The sequence below is a fragment of the Rattus norvegicus genome, chromosome 14 (assembly GCF_021556685.1).
Source record: "Rattus norvegicus strain SHRSP/BbbUtx chromosome 14, alternate assembly SHRSP_T2T, whole genome shotgun sequence".
Classification (NCBI taxonomy): Eukaryota; Metazoa; Chordata; class Mammalia; order Rodentia; family Muridae; genus Rattus; species Rattus norvegicus.
Window position 1 is genome coordinate 9192507 of NC_141547.1, and position 19333 is coordinate 9211839.

Consider the following 19333-nt stretch of genomic DNA (forward strand, 5'->3'; position numbering starts at 1 on the left):
AAATCAACTTGGAATCCAGCGTGAGGCCTTACGTGACGCTGGGTGGGGGTGCATGCCTTTAGCCTCGGCACTCAGCAGGCGGGGCAGCCAGATCACACCAGCCCAGTCTGCATGGTACGCTCCAGACCATTAGGGCTACATAGTGACGCCCCGCCTCAAAGAATAAAAGCAAAGTGCAGTGTTTCTTCAAAGTATCTGTGAGTCTTAGGGCAGTGAGTCCTCATTCAGGGCCTGCCAACCGCCAGCATTGTGGTACCAGGCCGGAGAACTAGACCGAACAGATAAACAAACGGCCAGCAGCTGTCTCACAGGGACACGATGGTCTCTGAATACTCGCTTTCACCCATACTCAGACCGATCCACTTTTCCTGTGTGCCTCATGTAGGCTGGGTAGGAGCTTCTTCTGCTCTGTTTTTGAATTTCTCATTGTTGTGTGGATCCCAGTTGCACTGGCTGCTCCCCATACCTGCTCCTACCATTTTGAGATCTTGAAAGGTGGCTTCATGACAGTATTCCACTCCTTACGAAGGCATATTTCCTGTAGTCCAGCCTGCCGTTTGTGTCTGCCTATTTGTAGGGCACATTCACCAGCCACTGTGTGGTCTGTGGTCTCTATTGCACTATCATCAAATAAAGAAGCAGCTTGGTTTATAGCAGAAACTCAACAAATGATGTCGGATGAGGCAATAGGAAACAATGTAGTTTTGAAGTCATGTATGTCTCTGTTTAAACAATATGGTAGATGTGGTGAATGTGATAGGAAGGAAATCAGTGGAGTAAATGGGCCTCATTTTTAAGTACTAGAGTTTTCTTTTTTTAATAAAGGATCAGCCAGGCATGGTGGTACAGGCAGTAAACCCCAACAGAGGCTGGCGGCTCTCTGAGTCCCAGGGCAGCCAGAGCTACATAGTGACACCCTCAAAAGAAAAGGAAAATAAAGACAATAAATTAATAATATACAAATAATAAATGAAGAATGAGAATTTATAATTAAGTTTGTTTTTTAATTTTTTTGAGACAGAGCCTTACGATGTCATTCTGGCTGGCCTAGAACTCAAGAGATTGGCTACCTCTGCCTCCAGAATGCTGGGACGACACGTGTATGCACCACATCCCACTTTATAATTAAATTTGAGTCTAGTAATACCCTAGGTACTTTCTGTTGCTGTGATTAAACAACTGGAGGAGGGAAGGGTTTGTGTGCCTTACGTGTCAGGATCCTCGTCTGTCTGTCTGTCTGTCTGTCTGTCTGTCTGTCTGTCTGTGGGAGGTGACGTGCCTTGCCTGCTCGCTTACTCCAGGGGCAGCACCTTTGCATCAGTCAGCAGACCAGAAAGTGTTGTGCAGCCGCACCGTGCCCTCAGACCCCTCTGATGTGCACTGGCAGGCTCCTCCTGCAACTCCAGTCTCTCAGGGTGACACAGTAGCCAGCACAGTAGTGAAGTGGTTTTCGATGTTTCTCCCTAACAGCCACCAGAAGATATCAGCTGCATAGCCTGGAACAGACAGGTCCAGCATATCTTAGCATCAGCCAGTCCCAGTGGCCGGGCAACGGTCTGGGATCTCAGGAAAAACGAGCCTATTATCAAAGTCAGCGACCACAGTAACAGGGTGAGTACAGAATGGACGCGTGACGAAGCACGTAAGATTAAAATCCTGTCTTTATCCATCAGGTAACAGTGGGATGGGGGTCACTCCCTTAGTGAGCATAATTACACACCCAGTGTTTTTCAGCTTTTTAAGCACTTTATTTATTAATTTTGTGTACGTGTGTGTGTGTGTGTGTATACACGGGTGCCATGAAGCACATGTCGAGTTGAGAGGACAACTTTTGGGAGTCTGTTTTCCTCTTTTTACCAGGTGGGTCCCAAAAATCAAGCTCAGGGTGTTGGGGACTTAGTGGCAGGCACCTTTACCCAGGGAACCATCTTGCTGGCCTGGTTTTTGTTGTTGTTGAAGTTAAAACTTAAATATTTCTATTGCATTTATCTTATCCCAGCATTTACCATTTTGCTAAAGACAGACACACTTGACTCCTGGGCATGCTGTTCCTAATTAACGACCATGGAGTCGTTAACTTTAACCCTGTTAACGTTAACATTTCTCAGAGGAATGTGAAAATATGTACATTATTATACAAACCAGCTTTGTGCCCATAGCAGCCATCAACACTTTACTTGTGAAAGCCCATGTCCTGTTGGCCCTGTCCAAAGGCCGGGAGCCCTGTCATTTCACCCACTCCAAGGCCATGCCAGACTCCAAACACAGAGGTCTCCTGAGACCATTGAAAAGCACAGATAATTACATCATGATTCATAACAGTGACAAAATTACAGTTATAAAGTAGCAGTGAAAATAATTTTATGCTTGGGGTCACCACAGCGTGAGGAACTGTATTAAAGGGTTGCAGCATTAGGAAGGTTGAGGACCACTGATGTAAAAAGTTCAGAACTAGTCTGAACTGGTCCTTTTTCCCGTTCATTTTGTAATGACACAGTCCTCAGCTTTTATCTCTGCTTCATAAAGTAACATGATGCTGAGATGTGGGCCTTGCTGTCTGCAGATGCACTGCTCTGGGCTGGCATGGCACCCTGATGTCGCTACTCAGATGGTCCTTGCTTCTGAGGATGATCGATTACCAGTGGTCCAGATGTGGGATCTTCGATTTGCTTCCTCTCCCCTCCGGGTTCTGGAAAATCATGCCAGGTACCGTGCTGCTGTTTCAGGGAATTTTGTTTCTTCATATTTTGTTCTAAAACATTTACTCATTTTTATTTTAAGCAGTCGTCATGATTTTCTCTCCAAAGTGGAAGATAGATCTTACCATACTCACATGAATCCATTGTTAACGATTTCCCCCCACTTATTCAAATAATGAAGCAGGACATAGCGATGTGTGACTGTGGCCCCAGCACTTGGCAGGTGGGGGCGGGGAGATCAGGAATTGAGAACCCCTCAGCTCCACAGTGTGAGGGTGGCTACAAGTCACCAGAGTAATCAGTCAAACTGAGTCTGTCAAAACTCAGACAGCTCTTGACATGGACCACGGACCTCAGAAAGTGGGATGCCAGGCAGGAGCAGTGGAGAAACTGGCTTGACTCTGGTTTCAGTTTACTTTAAAAGTGAACATTTTTGAGCCGTTAGTGTTAAGTAGATATTCTGAAAACAGGGCTTTTCTCTTTACTATGTTAAGTAGATATTCTGAAAACAGGGCTTTTCTCAAGTTCTGGTGTCCTTACAGTTCATTAGTTAGGTAAGGTTCTTGTCATTGACACTGAGGTACTAGTAAGTTTATTTAAATTAGCTTAAATAAGAAAATTCCTTTTACTATTGTACTAGTTTCTAAGTCCTTTAGGAGTTTCTGCTTCTCCTGTTTAGTGAAAGGCAGACTGAAGTTCTGTCCTTTCCCCCTCTCCTATGTAGCAACCTGTGAAGGAGAAGGTCTTGAAGTTGGTATCTGTCACTGGCTCATAAAGGAGAAGAATCTGGTCAGAATGTATTCTTTGTTAGATGTTATATTTAGTATAATTTACAGCAAGGAAAGATGATTCTGAGGAGTCGTAATGTTTTTTATTCTTACTTAAGATTGAGTTTATTATTCAGTAAAGCAGGTAATTCCCACCTGTTTTTGTACTTTCCTATTGCTGTGAAGAGGCCACAACCAAGGCAGCTTACAAAAGAAAGCCACAGGCGTGGACTGGAGCGGTGCCTGAGAGTTCACATCTGACCCATAAAAGGGGGCAGAGAGAGGGACTGGGCCTGGTGTGCTCAAAGCCACCCTGAGTGATAGTCCTTCTCCAACGAGGTCATACCTCCTGATCCTTCCCAAAGGGTTGCAATAGTTGGAGACCAAGCATTCAAAAGAGTGAGGCTGTGGGGCCGGTCTCCTTCCAACCACTTCTCTACCTTCAGAGTGAATCTTTCATAACAGAAATGTACAGTCATTTTACATGATTCCCTAACCAACCCTCACTACAGAAATGGCTGTTTTAGAGGCCAGAAGCTGAAGCTCAGCAAGGTTAAACTTGTCCAGGGTCAGAGACAACCAGCTAAGTGCCGACTTCAACCCAAACACCGATCTTGGCTTCCCTCAACCCTGCTCTACCGCAGAGCTTTGGAGTGGGCCGTCATAATTTAGCAAAGCACAGTGCTGGGTGGCAGAAACAGTCAATCTCGGTGGTTAGCAGTGTTCTCATCCTACTAAATGGGTAGACTGCTTGATCATAAGTTCTCCTCAGTCCTCGAGCTCTGTTTCTTTAGTATATACATTAGGCTGGAGAGATGACTCAGTAATCAAGAGCCTTTGTTACTCCTCCAGAGAAGCCCCGTTCATTTCCCAGCGCCCACATGACAACTCCTAGTCATCTACAACTGTCTAGGTCCATGGGGTCTGATGGCTCTAGCTTCCTTAGGCACCTGCAGTCATGTCAACACATGCACACTTTGTCATTTGACTACTTGTTGTTGCTATGTTAGAGAGCAAACCCAGGGCCTTATATATACTAAACAAGTGCTTACCACTGAGCTAAACACTGAGAACCTCCAATGGTGTGCTCTTAAGTATTAAAACAATTCTAGTTTCTCATAAAATCTCTGAGCAACATAGATATGAATATAGAAAAGACAGATTACTGTCTTTCTCTAAATAGAGTATAGAAGATTTTATGGATGTGCGCTTATGTGGCATATGTGAGGGTGCACACATCTTTGTAGAGGGCAGAAGTCAATGCCTATGCCTTTCTGAGCATTCCTCAACCTTAGGTTTTTGGGACACCAAACCTGGAGTCACCATTCTCATGGTGAACTCTTTGAATTTGGCTTTCCCACTCCCTCCCTAACTGGGATTGCCAGTGTGTGCTGCTGTGCCCGAGTTGTGTGTGGGTGTGGACGTGGGTGTGTGTGCACACGTGCCATACTTCACATGTTGTTGAGCTCAGGGTAGCCTGTGGGAGTCAGTGTCTCATCTGGGACCCAGGAATTAGATATAGGTCATAGGGCTTGGCGGGGTACTTTACCTGCTGAGCCATCCCATCAGCTGGCCTTGTCAGGATGCGGTACAGCATGTCACGTCACGTCATTATGGGGCAGCCATCCCAGCCCAGGCTTAGTTCACTGTTAGTTACACTGTACAGCCCAGGGATCACACTGTTACACTGTATGACTGTGCCTTGTCAATACTTGGAAGTATTACTGTTACATTAAGGTTACAGATATCCCTTCTCTAAGAGGGTTATATATAAAGATGTGTTTCTAGAATCTAGAGTTTAATATTGCCTTGAAACATAGCTAGTTTTTTTTTTTTTTGTTGTTGTTTTTTTTTTGTTCTTTTTTTCCGGAGCTGGGGACCGAACCCAGGGCCTTGCGCTTCCTAGGCAAGCGCTCTACCACTGAGCTAAATCCCCAGCCTCGAAACATAGCTAGTTTATACTTGATAAAGATTACTTCCCTGGTGGCAGAACAGTAGGACCTAGGATGTCGATCGGTGGTGGGACACTCGCCTCCCATGTATGAGGAGTCTGGAACTCAGAGATCTGCCTACCTCTGCCTCCAGAGCTGAGATTAAGGGTGCTTGGCACCACACCTGCTGTACCAGGCACTTTTGTCTGTGTGTTTTCTCCTGAAAACCAGCCCATGACACATTCTTCATAGTCCGTGTGGTCAGGCTTTTGCTTTTGTTTCTTACCATCTGCGCCGAGCAAGGTGCTGAGTGCCCGGTGTCTGCAGCACACAGCACAGGTCACTGTGAGCTTCTGACCCTGAGCCTGCACAGCACACAGCACACAGCACACAGCACACAGCACACAGCACACAGCACACAGCACACAGCACAGGTCACTGTGAGCTTCTGACCCTGAGCCTGCACAGCACACAGCACAGGTCACTGTGAGCTTCTGACCCTGAGCCTGCACAGCACACAGCACACAGCACAGGTCACTGTGAGCTTCTGACCCTGAGCCTGCACAGGCCTCATGGAAGCTTGTTTTCCTCAAGATCGGACTTTTCCTCATCTCTCTGTGGTTTTTCTCCCCCACGCCCCAATGTATCCTTCCTCCCTTCCTTTCTTCCTAGCTTTGGACCCGTAAGCAGAGAAGAGAGTCCCGTCACTATACTTCGTTCTCATTTGTTCTCCTTTCCTGCCCATTTTTGTTTTATAGGGGGATTTTGGCAATTGCTTGGAGCATGGCAGATCCTGAATTGTTGTTAAGCTGTGGAAAAGATGCTAAGATTCTCTGCTCTAACCCTAACACGGGAGAGGTAGGAGGAGGAGTGCTTCTCAACCTGTCAGCCCTTGTAATATTTTATTTCTACCTGAATAAGAAATTTCCATATGGATATTAAGCATGTAATTATAATTAAATGGTGGAGGAAGGTGAGAGATGTTCATCATCAGAACTGTCAGGAATATCCCGGCTCATTTCCTTTAGTCTTTAAAGTTAGCCTTTCTCTGTTGGAACATAGATTCTAGCTACAGTCTATTTTTTTTTAATCACTTATTTTATTTTTGTGCAGTGTTTTTATGTGAATTGGTGCTTTGCATGTATGTGTATGTGAGGGCATCAGATCTTGTAGAACTGGAGTCACAGACAGTCGAAAGCCAACATGTAGGGACTGGGATTTGGACCTGGGTCCTCTGGAAGAACATTGAGTGCTCTTAACCACTGAGCCATCTCTAGCCACAAGCTACAGCCTTATACCTTTGCCTCTTCTCTATTAAAGCTGATCATTGCAGGTGCTTTTGTAGTTACTCTGATGGAGAACTAAGAAAAATGTGAATGGCTGGACGTGTGGCTCAGCAGTCAAGCACTTGCTTAGCTGGTGCAAAGTTTTAGGCTTGGTTTCTAGCACCATTAAAGGTTGTCTTCTGGCTGGCGAGCTGGCTCAGCAGTTAAGCCTGGAAACCTGAGTCTGATTCCTGGAACCCTCATGAAAAAAGGCTGTAGTGGCTCCATGCTTAACCTCAGCACTCCTCCAGCGAGGCGGGAGCAGCCACCTCGGCCAACCTGGGTCTGCGGCAGCAGAAACAAGGTGGAAGGAGAGAGCTGACTCCTGAACTTTGTCATTCTCGAGTGTACGGTGGCATATGCCTCCCCCCCCAACACACACACACACACACACACACACACACACACACACACACACACACACAGAATAAGTGAGTAATTAAAATGTTTTAGTAGACGTTCCTCTCTTAGGTGTTGAGAATTGAACACAGGGCCTCAATTGCCCAGCTAAGCTATATTCCCAGCCTATCAGTAGATTTTCACCTGTCTTATTAAAATAAAAGCAAGTTCTTTAGTTTCTTGGTTTCCAGTTTAAAGTTTTAGATTATGCTTTTTGTAAGAATACAGAAATCTTAAGGTTAGGGAGCTGAGATCAAAACTAACCACAAGTTCTGCCTGTGTGATTTGAAGCCAGGAAAACCTTCGCGTGCTTTTCCTTTTATCTGATTGTATTAGGCCGGGTTCTTGGAACGCACTGTTCTCACCATTAGTGGTAAAATAAACGTTTGCACATGGTTGTGTTTGTTTGGGATCTGAAGGAATTGACTCTTTAGTATGTGTATGCTTCAACTAAAAAATTAGATTTTCCAGCTCAGTGAAGCGTAAGTCACATACCAACCGTGCAAGCACCACAGACATGAGCAGGCCAGAAGCTTCTTCACTGTGCGGTTGGGGTTCTTGTTTGTTTGTTTGTTTTGTTCTGTTAATGCCTTACATTACCAAAGTTAAGGTCATTTGGCTTTTCTTATGGCCTCAGAGTCATACTCCTAGGTTTTCCCATTGTCATCACATTCTGGATCAGCAGCGATTCTGATAACTATTTATTTTTAATTTCCTCAGTGTGTATATGTTCATGTACATTCAAATACGTGTGCACATATGTGTGTATGACCTGGCCACCAGAAGTTGATAGTGTATCTTTGTCAGGTGTATTGCTACCTGTTGTTTGAGACATGATCTGTGATCTCTCAACTACCCTCAGTGCTGGCGGCTAACCCCAGGGTTCTCCCTGTCTCTGCCTCCCCAGCTCTGACTACAGGAGTGTGGGTGCCGGGCCTGAACTGCGGCCCTCACGCTTGCATGGCACTATCTCCCGAGCCCTGAAACGCAGTCAGCAGTTTCCCGTGGCCTTTTCCTTTATAGGAAACTGCTAGGATTCTTCAGCAGTAGGAAGGGTATATACTTGTTTTCTCTTAGGCTAGACTTGGCAGTTCTTCTAAGGGTGTGCTTTACAGAGTTTGGTCTTTATGACTGCTCTGCTGCATATACATCCTCAGGCCAGAAGAGGGCATCAGATCCCCTTGCAGATGGTGGTGAGCTGGGAATTGAACTCCTCAGGTCCTCCTCTGGAAGAGCAGCCAGTGCTTTAACCACTGAGCCATCTCACCAGCTCAAAAAGTTTGGTCTTCAGATGACTGAAATCTAGTAATTTGGATCTCACCAGGCAAAACCAGTTGAGTGGGGGAGCACTAGGATTTGATAAATGTTCTGGCCTTCCCAGCTTGTTTGTTATTGCCGTTCTGGGAAAAGGAATACTGACTAGCATTTCTTTTCCTAGTGGGCCTCCCGGGCCACCACACTGTAGGAAGAGCAACTGTTTGGTTGTCTTGACCAACTCTTTCTTAAAGAAACTGGTCAGCTGCCTTCCTACCCCCTTTATTTATTTTGCTTATGACCTGGCTATGCCTTTTTCTAACTTTTACTTCTTTATGTCGGGCTAGGTATTATATGAACTTCCCACCAACACACAGTGGTGCTTTGATATCCAGTGGTGTCCTCGGAATCCTGCCGTCCTGTCTGCCGCTTCCTTCGATGGTCGCATCCGTGTCTACTCCATCATGGGAGGGAGCATAGACGGCTTAAGGCAGAAACAAGTTGACAAGGTAACAGGCAGCATCAAGGCTTTTGATGGTTACGGCCGAGAAAGAGAGCCACATGTGTGCAACTGTTTTTAAAGTGATTTTACCAACTAGCGAGGCCACTTTACTGATGATTGTTAGATATTTTGTCGTTGTTGAAAAATTGCCACACAGTTTGCATAGTTACTGATTTATCCTTTTTAAAAAAAAATACAGCTTTCGTCGTCTTTTGGGAATCTTGATCCGTTTGGCACAGGACAGCCGCTCCCTCCATTACAAATCCCACAGCAGACTTCACAGCACAGCATCGTGCTGCCCCTGAAGAAGCCGCCCAAGTGGATCCGGAGACCTGTGGGCGCCTCCTTCTCAGTAGGTGGACTTTATCTTGTGTGTCAGGACAGCGTATTAACTGGGAAGCTGTAGGACAGCACTAAGTACTGCTCATCCAGGGTGGCTTGTGAAAACTGCCCGGGACAGACAGATGGACGGATGGACAGACGGACAGCGAAGGGTCCACTAAGGTTCTGGGTCGGGAGGGAGGGTCGGTGCTGTCCAGTTGTGACTTTAGCAGACTTACAGTGCATTTCGTGGGAACTCACGGGTGCATTTGTTCTTGACAGTTCGGAGGGAAGTTGGTGACTTTCGAGAACGTTACAGGGCAGCCTCAGCAGGGAGCTGAGCAGCCACGGCGGCAGCCCGTGTTCATCAGTCAGGTGGTGACAGAAAAGGACTTCCTCAGCCGCTCAGAGCAGCTACAGCACGTCGTGCAGTCTCAGGGCTTTATCAGTTACTGCCAGAAAAAGATCGATGCGTCCCAGACTGACTTCGAGAAGAATGTGTGGTCCTTCTTGAAGGTAGGGTTGGGTTATTTTTAATTTGCTCGTGTGTGTGTGTCAGTGCGTGTTCACCTTACAGTGAACACATTTACCGAGCCATCTCTCTGGCCCTAAAGGTAGCTTTATTTCATTATCAGTAAATTATTCATATTATAGTCAAAATCTGTTTTCGTTTTCAGTAAACATTTGAGATAGTGTAATTTCAGAAATGCAAGATGAAACTCAGGAACCTTAAGCTGGGCACAGTAGCACACACCTGTAATGGCCGCACTCGGGTGCCAAGCTCAAGGCCAGGCTGGGCTATCATGGAAACACTGGCTTACAGAGGACACAGCGTAATCTCTTGTGTCATTATAAGCTAATAGTGTGGGGGAATACTTAAAGGAGAGAGCTGTCATTGGGCAGACTTAACATTAGAGCCTGGGGGGCGCTATAATGAAACCGTGTCTGTCGCAGACCTGGTCAGTAGACATGAAGAGAGAGTGGGGGCAGGGTTTAGAGGAATTTCTCTTCCTGCTATTATAGAGGAGTCAAAGGAAAAAAACCTTTCAGCAGATTGTCCTTTAATAGCAGACTGAGAGTTAACTCACTGGACATTTTGCTTTCACAGATGTTTCTTAATACTGATATTTCCAAGAAAACCAATCTTTTTTTTTTTAAAATTTATTGTATATGAGTACACTGTAGCTGTCATCAGATACCAGAAGAGGGCATCAGATCTCATTACAGATGGTTGTGAGCCACCATGTGGTTGCTGGGAATTGAACTCAGGACCTCTGGAAGAGTAGTCAGTGCTCCTAACCACTGAGCCATCTCTCCAGCCCCAAGAAAACCAATCTTGAATACAATATGGTTAAACTATATAATTCTACAATTATAATTTGTTGGTTAGGAGCAAAGTTTCATTTCCTTTGAGACAGGGTCTCTCACTGTGCATGCCATTCTTGTGTTGACCGGCAGGCCGCAGAGAGCTGCTCTCTCTGTTTCCTTAGTGCTTGGGTTACAGGTGTGTGCCACTCTGCCAGCTTAGGTGTGAGATTTGAAAAGGGTTTTGAATATTGAATACTGAATACACTGTTTTCTTTCTCATCAAACCATTGAACATGGACTACTTTGTACTTAACAAGATTATAGCAACACACCAGCCTCACTTATCCAGAATGATAAGTTACATACATATTTAGCTTTAAAAATAGTTGGCTCACCCAGGCCTGTAATCCCAGCACTGAGGAGGCAGAGACAGGTGACTCTTTGTAAGTTCAAGGTCAGCCTGGTCTACATAGCAAGTCCCAGGTCAACCAAGGCTGTACATTAAGACGCTGTTTCAGATCCGCCATCCCCAGTTCAGAGTGGCACAGGAGAGACGGCTCTTTCAGATGGGCTGAGTTGGGTCCCCAGCACTGGGTTGGGGCCCTCACAGCTACCTGTAACCTTAGCTGTAGGGAACTAGTGTCTTCCCCTGATGTCTGCCAGCACTGAACTCGGCATGTACAGACCAATGTGCAGGCTCACACATTCTTACATAGTTATAAAAAAAGCAGTTTTTAGAATTAAGTTATTTTTAAACAGTGAAGTTTCAAGATTTTGTAGACTTTGGATTCTTTAGTAATTTGATTTGGAATGTGGTCAGTTCGTAGAAAAATTAGTTTTTAAATGTACATCTTTGAAGTAATGGCTCTTTTAAAAGGTAAACTTTGAGGAGGATTCTCGTGGGAAATACCTTGAGCTTCTTGGATATAGAAGAGAAGATCTGGGAGAGAAGGTGAGTCCCTGAGAAAGTCAAGTGACTGTCTCAAGTAAAACACTATGTGCTTTTGTTTTTATAAAGTTCTATACAGACTTTATCAAATCAGTCAATAAACATTTAATTAGAATTCATATTTGTTACTAAAGTTATCAAATGCAAAACTCCACTTTATGGCTGTCAGAACCATATTTAACTCAGCCTGAATTATCGGGAATAATTTGGCCTTCACAGATAAGTCACACACACTGACGCTTTCTCGGGGTGTTGTTACGGGGTGGGGGGGGGGTTACAGTGACAGCTGCCCAATTCTGAGGGCTCAGGGTGGGAGTAGTCCCTGTCTGAGCTACTGCAGGCCCCCACCCTAGCTACGTCAATGCTGTCACTTTGTTTTTTCTTTTAAATCAGGATTTTTCTGTGTAGTTCTGGCTGTTCTGGAACTCTATGAACTAGTCTGTTTGAACTCCCAGTGATTCGCTTGTCTCTGCCTCCAGAGTGCTGGGACTAAAGGTGTGTGCCACCACGGCCTGGCCGTTATGGAATTCTTAAATGGTACATTGTTAGCCAGCTAACATGAATTCTGTTTTTTTGGGGGGTTCTTTTTTTCGGAGCTGGGAACCGAACCCAGGGCCTTGCGCTTCCTAGGCAAGCGCTCTACCACTGAGCTAAATCCCCAACCCCATGAATTCCGTTTTTGAGAGAGGAAAAACACATTATAGTTTTGTCGTCTCCTCAGAAAGGGTCTTAATTGTGTCAGTGTTGAATGAGCAGCAGTAGCCGTGAAAATAAACCACAGAGCCTTGCAAATACTCTTTTCGGTCCTGTCTCCGCCTTTGCCAGCAGCTGAACTCTTCTGTGGAAAACACAGCTGCCTAAACCACGAGTGCCCTCTAGGTGTGCCCTCTAGGTGTGCCCTCTAGGTGTGCCCCTCTGAGGGCACGTGGGATGGAGGCTCATCCTGGCCACACTGCTAAGGCCTTTGTAAAGTTTATTTGATTTCATTACTAGCCATAGCTCCTTGATGTTCTTGATTTCTCTGAGTTTTCATGAGATTTAAATTTTACTTGCATGCCTGAAGCAAAAATCAGGAAATAGAATCGTTATCAAAATCCTCCTAAAGCAGCTTGTCCTTTTAGGAAGTGTGAGCCGGGCTTGGTGGCACAGGCTTTAACCCAGCACACAGCAGGCGGAGGCCTAGGATCTCTGAGTTCCAGGCCAGCCAGGGCTGCATAGTGAGCCCCAGTTAAAGAACAAACAGCAACAAACCAAAAAGCTACTTCTAGCTATTTAAAACACAGCAGGAGAAAGCGTGTTCTTTCAAGGTTGGCTTTGATTAGACAGCAGAGTTGATATCTCAGCAGTGGGATTCCATGTGAGGAAGCTAGAGCCAGCAAAGCCATGACGCTCCTTCCCTAAACATCCGTCCCCAGTGAGAACCGGGGTTCCGGTGAGAGTGGGGTAGCGCTGACCATCCCCGGTGAGAACCGGGGTTCTGATGAGAGTGGGGTAGCGCTGACCATCCCCGGTGAGAACCGGGGTTCTGGTGAGAATGGGGTGATGCTAACCTTCCCTGGTGAGAACCGGGGTTCCGGTGAGAATGGGGTAACCTTGCTGTTCGCCCAGATCTAGAATTCCATTCAGTAGGTGAGTTGTTATTTTCATTTCAGATTGCTTTGGCCTTGAACAGAGTGGACGGATCCGATGTGGTAAGAAGGCTGTAAAAATAGCTGTTTTGTGACTTTGCTTAGAATGAAGGGTAACCTGAGAAGTTGATCTGTCTTGTGCTTCCTGGTTTAAAAACTACCAGTTCTAAGAATGTTAGTCCATCCCTAATGCTCACCTTAAGTTGAGCTGTTAAAGCATGTCACTCTTGGTCTATTTGAAGTTTATAAAAGGGAAACCGAGCCAGTGCCTGCTCTGATACCTAAGGAAAAGCTCTTGTGTGTCATGTGACGTGTAGTAACAGAAGGAAGGGGTTAACAGGGATAGTTCTTGCTTCCCTTTTTAATGTTGTTTCTGGAATAAATTTGCCTGGTGCTCCTTATGATCAAGCTGCGGATGTGGTTGGTTGGGTCTTTGTCTCTCTTTATTACTAATGACCTCTAATGCTACCCTCCTCAACTTCCTCTGATTGTTTTATGTACCAAAGGCTCTTAAGGACTCTGACCGCGTAGCGCAGAGTGATGGGGAGGAGAGCCCTGCCGAGGAAGGGCAGCTCCTGGGAGAGGTACTGAGTCTTTCTATTCTATTGGACAACTGTGATAATTGTGGATCTCACTTGAAACGTTGGGCATTCTTGACTAATTTTTGCCAACTGTGTGTGATGTATTGTTTTCTCAGGTATGTTTAGGTTAAGAGTCTTTACTTCACCTAACAGGAGTATCTCTGTGCGTTAGTTCCATGGTCCTGCTTCTGGACTGTGTGGCTTAAAATTAGCAGTCGATGTGAGAGTTCCTTAACTGGCTCAGGAGGCTGCCAGACGCTAAACTGAAGAGATGTTTTCTTTGGAAGTGCAGTTGCCTTGCACGTCGTTAATGCTTTTCCTTGTGTAGCTTACTGTCAGGGCTGGAGGCCCCTAAATTAGTCCCGAACTCGGAACACAAGTAGAGTATGTTACAACACTAAAGCCATTGCGATGATGACTGCATGTCCTTAGCTGCTGGGTAACTCCTGAACCCAATGGGAAGAGACCTTGAATACAAACTTGTGTCAGTAATTTGTTTCCATTGATTCTCTTCCTTTCTCCCCCTCCCCACAACTAACAACTAATTCTAGAATTTACTTCGCTTGCTTTTTAACTTTATTTAATCTTGGAAATTAATCAGGTTCTTATTTCATATCTAATCTTTGACTTTTCTATTGCCTTTTATGATAGGGATATATCTTGACTATAAAATACAAACATAATTCGTGAATATTTTGACTACTACAAACTGATTATAAAATATGTTTTCTATTGAAATCAATTTTTAGAAGTCAAGAAGAAAATAAGGAGTATTGTAAAATCTTCCTCAACCTTCGAAATAGTTTTGGAGATAGCTAGGAAAAATTATAGACCCCTTCACGCATGCTCGCTTTTGTGGAGGTAGATTAACTGACTTAAAATTAAAGACTTTCTTGGTCATACACTCAGAGTAATGATAATGAAATGTTCACTTAGCCAAAGAGCCATCATCAGTGCAGACTCTGAAGGCTCGAAACAAACCAGGCAAAAGGGAAAAGAATCTTCCCTTCTGTCTTGATGATATTGTTTGCTTTTCCATATAGTATTTTGTATATTTGAGGATTTCAGTACGTAAGAAATTATATATTTGGGGCCCTACTAATATCACAGGAGTTCATAAGTAAAGGTTAGTTTTGTATAGAAAGCACATCTGAAAACGGTAAGTTAGAAACGGGAAAGATGGTGTTGTTTGTACAGTCCTAAGCCCAGGGACTCGTGCATCCCAGATCTCCTGCATTTTTCCCCCGGATTGTGCATCTGCAGCCCTGAAAGTACTGTTCCGGGAGCTTGGTGAACGGAGCTAGCGAGGGTGGGTAGCTGGTTACCGAGGGTGGATAGCTGGTCACCGAGGGTGGATAGCTGGTCACCAAGGGTGGATAGCTGGTCACCGTCAGTGTGGTTAATATGACCTGCAGTGCTTTCCTTAGATACCACAGATACTGAAGGGGGAGGGGGAGGACTAGCCTTCTGCTGTAAGGGGCAGGTAATTAGTTCTGTGCCCTAGTGAGCCTGTGCTAGACCCCCTCTATAGCTCAAGGATGTCACATCTGGTGTGTAGGCCGTGCAGATGCAGGTGTACATGTTTGATGTCCTAACTTTGTTTTCATTCAAAAGAAGGCTTGGGATGTCTGCATAATCCTTACAAGTCCCTGATCTGAAATGTTGAAGTTTTGAATTAAGTTACACAGTTTGTAACCTTTCCAATTATGTGTACACACATTTACACATACAACCAGGCCATGTGGGACTATGTGTACATACATATACACATACGACCAGGCTATGTAGGATTATGTGTACACACATAGACACATACAACCAGGCTATGTGCTGTTCCATATATATATCTAATTTAAAGGAAAACGAAATGAACAATTTAATTTTGTATATTTAAAAACAATGTTCATACTGCCTTTTTTGTTTGTTTGTTTTTTTGTGGCTCTGAAGACCACACCCACTTGCTGGGCTCGAGCTCTGTAACCGAGTCAGCCCCAGGCCTGCTTTGCTTTTGTACTGAAGACACCAAGTGATTTGTTTTCATGATTTAATTTTGACAAAAAGATTTCATAGACAAACCTGTAGACACTAGAATTAAAAGCATGTCTGTTTTGCATCCCTGACATGATCAGAGTGGGGGATCTAAAGAAACGTTCTTTCCTTTGGCCAGCAGCAGCTTTTCCTGTATGTGTCGTGAGTGTGCACACCTGATTTGGTGTCTCAGCTGGCTGGGTTATTTCATCTCATGGGAGTTACTATAATAGCCCAGGAAGGCCCGGGTTCTGGTCTGAACTTGGGTGTGGGAACTGTGTGCACAGCTTGGTGCAGCATCGTCTAGGTAGAGGGATAAACAGTGTTTAGCAGTAACTTATTTGGGTCTCCATTTTGCTTACTTGCACCCTTTTATCTCTTTAGCGCATTAAAGAGGAAAAACAGGAGTGTGACTTTCTGCCCTCGGCTGGCGGTGGGACCTTTAACATCTCCGTCAGTGGGGGTAAGTCCATCGGCATAGATGTAAGAGTAGTGTTCTTCCAGCCTAGACAGACAGAGGGGGGAGGAGAGTGAGTGTGTGAGTGTGTATACAGGGCGCCATTGAGGATTCTAAACTCAAAATTCTCCGGTCTCATCCTCACAAGACCTGGGATTTCAGTTGTCTACCAATAGGCATAGCTAGGATGTGTTGTCGGTGGGAGGGTAAGAGAGAACTTGTCTTGGGAAGGGTGGTGAGTCCTGCCTCACCTTCACTAATACAGAGTGTTACTATGTATACATCCTAGTTTACAGCTTATTTTAGAAATTTAATCTGCTAGTAATAAATTCGCATTGTGTTTTCTCCGTTTGTCTGTGTATGAAATCTGTTGCACATAGTTTTCTTGTCATTGTTTTTGGTAACAGGATGCTGTGTTTTCTTGTTATAGATATTGATGGTTTAATTACCCGGGCTTTGCTGACCGGCAATTTTGAGAGCGCAGTTGACCTTTGTTTACACGATAACCGAATGGCTGATGCCATCATATTAGCCATCGCAGGTGGGCAGGAGCTCTTGGCTCAAACGCAGAAGAAATACTTTGCAAAATCCCAAAGCAAGATTACCAGGGTACGTTATTTTTCAAAATAACCAGTAGGATACACATACACTTAACTACAGACATACTTTGCAGAATTTTATATTAGCTGGGTGTGGTGGTGCATGCCTTTAATCCTAGTACTCGGGAGGGAGGCAGAGGCTGGTAATCTCTGAGTTCAGGACCAGCCTGGTCTATAGAATGTGTTCTGGGATAGCCAGGGCTACACAGAGAAACCCTGTCTCAAATCTGCCCTTCCCACCAATAGCCCAGGCTTTCCTTGTGCCTTCAATCCTTCTGCCTAAGCCTCCTGAGTATTAGAATTATAAGATTATTTGTTATTCTGTTTACGAATATCCTATTATTGTTGTTATTATTATTGATAATGAGATACAGTAAAGAATTAAATTATTTGGCATAGAAATGGTAGTTTATGTTTTGATATGAAACAATTCCAGTGTTTTGATTCCCTTCTAAAAAATTAAAAACATTTCCAGAGGTTTAATGTAGAAAAATGTAAGGTAAAAATTGTAGTTATCTAACCTTTTCCTGAAGTTAGTGCACATCTTTATACACCTTTCTGCCTGTCTGTAGAATATTCCTGACAGAATCAAGGTCACACTTAGACACACGTGTCATCTTTGCGGACACTGTCACGGTGTAAACTTCTGCGTTGTTAAGGACTGTTAGAAATGTTTTTAATTATTCTCCAGTATTTTATGGTCAAGATGTATTAAGTCCGGGTTTGGGAATGTTTAGGCTCATTTTACTGTTTTCCTCATATAGGCAGACAGCATTGCTTATAGTGAGCAAAACCTCCGTTATGCCTAACGACCTGTGCAGTTCTGACCGTTCAGTTACTGGATCTCTGGCATAGCTCTTAGCACTTTTAAGCTTGATGTTATTTTCCATGTCTCAGAAAAGAAGTTTTGGAAAAATTTTTTCCAGAGCTTTTTTCGAGGTTTCTCTGTGTATTCCTGGCTGGCCTGGATCCACTGCCTCTGCCTCCTTAGTGTTGGGATTAAAGGTGTGCACCATCATGCCCCGCGTGGGCACTGCTGTTGTAAAGTCATTACAGCACTGAGTCTCAGAGGTGGCTATCCCCAGGCCTCGTCCGTGCTCCTCTGTGCTGTCAGGATGGCTGCATGTAGGCCTTGAAGGCTCGGGGTTTTTAAATTGATGTTTTCGTGTGTGCACACATGCATGCACATATGCCATGGAGTGCTTGTGGAGGCCCTGGGACTGACCTTGGGTTGTTAGCCTTGACGCAGGCGCAGACGCAGACTCTGCTGCTTTGCATCTCACACGCTGGCCCCGCCCTGGTATTGACCTTTCCTTATGAAGTTCCCTGTCCTTCCCATACTGTCTCCCAAGAAGCCATGCGGTTCCCGGTCCATGAGACCAGGCGCACCCGTCTGTCCTCTTAGTGTCCTGTGCCTCTCTCTGAGGCCCTTTTGACATACAGTGCTGTACTCTTCTTGAAGGAAATGTGGTGTCTGTTATTCGCTTCAAAGCATGTTTTCACTGTGCTGCTGTTTGGGTTGTTATGGAAACCATAAGTAGTCACTTCAGAAGGTAAGACTGCTCGGCTAGGTGTGGGGCACAGCGGCAGTGATTGCCCTAGGTTAGACCACAGCACTGCAGGAGTGTAGGTTAGCTCATCCTCATGTTTTCTGCTGTTCCCTTTCCCAAGCTTATCACTGCGGTGGTGATGAAGAACTGGAAGGAGATTGTTGAATCCTGTGATCTTAAAAATTGGAGAGAGGCTTTAGCTGCGGTCCTCACTTATGCTAAGCCAGATGAGTTCTCCGCCCTGTGTGGTAAGAAGCAGGCTCTGCCGGGAACTGTTACATAGGCGGCCGGTGCACCGCACGCTTCAGGAGTTTGACTAGAAAGCTTTGTCTAATCACAGCTAAGAGTTATAAAATACAAAGGTAGGCAGTGCTCAGTGCTAGCTGCTCACTAACATGGTAGGGAGGGAGGGAGGGAGGGAGGGGGAGACAGACAGGAGGAGGGGGAGTGAACATGTCATTTAAAAGTAATCTCTTCATGATAGTGGTTTTGGACAGAGCAGAATGTAAGATTGACCTCTGCCACTTAGTAGCTTGTGAGCGAGGAAAGATCATTTCCTAAGTCTCGTTTTATTCATCTTTTTTTTTTTTATTCTTTTTTTCTGAGCTGGGGACCGAACCCAGGGCCTTGCGCTTGCTAGGCCGTTTTATTCATCTTTAATTGGCACATACGCAGTTGTTAACGGATGCTGGTTGGGAATCGATGTGTAATGTAACAGTTTGCAGGCCAGGCTGACTGGATGGCTGCGGACACACAGCTTTCTCACTGGCTTGCTCTGAAACTGTCTGTGGTACATCGAGCCGCCACTGACGATTTCTTCAGTGTGTGCACTTGGAGTTTTACATTTAATTTTTCCCATTTATTGTTCTTTCTAATCTCCTTGCTGGAGAGCAGTTCTGTAGTTAGACACAGGGTCTTCTACGGTATTTGCTGTGCTGCTCATCTCCAGCCATTTAACAAGTAAATGTTCACTGAGCACTTGGACTGATTGGGGTCTCTCTGTCTTTACTCCATGCTTCTGGAGACACTGCTGAG

At 44.9% G+C, this 19333-nt stretch overlaps 1 protein-coding gene across 50 annotated transcripts in view; it reads left to right on the forward strand.

Moving 5' to 3' along the window:
• The window catches only part of Sec31a (SEC31 homolog A, COPII component), a 54855-nt gene that overhangs the window by 13633 nt on the left and 21889 nt on the right, over positions 1 to 19333 (forward strand). For 19 of the 50 annotated variants that reach the window (XM_087584454.1, XM_087584457.1, XM_087584466.1 and 16 more), the window contains 12 exon segments: positions 1471 to 1611; positions 2564 to 2706; positions 6156 to 6255; positions 8723 to 8884; positions 9077 to 9229; positions 9481 to 9714; positions 11384 to 11458; positions 13108 to 13146; positions 13590 to 13667; positions 16077 to 16155; positions 16580 to 16758; positions 18420 to 18546. In XM_087584454.1, coding sequence (XP_087440580.1) covers positions 1471 to 1611; positions 2564 to 2706; positions 6156 to 6255; positions 8723 to 8884; positions 9077 to 9229; positions 9481 to 9714; positions 11384 to 11458; positions 13108 to 13146; positions 13590 to 13667; positions 16077 to 16155; positions 16580 to 16758; positions 18420 to 18546 — 1510 coding nt within the window. 50 annotated transcript variants of the gene reach the window in all.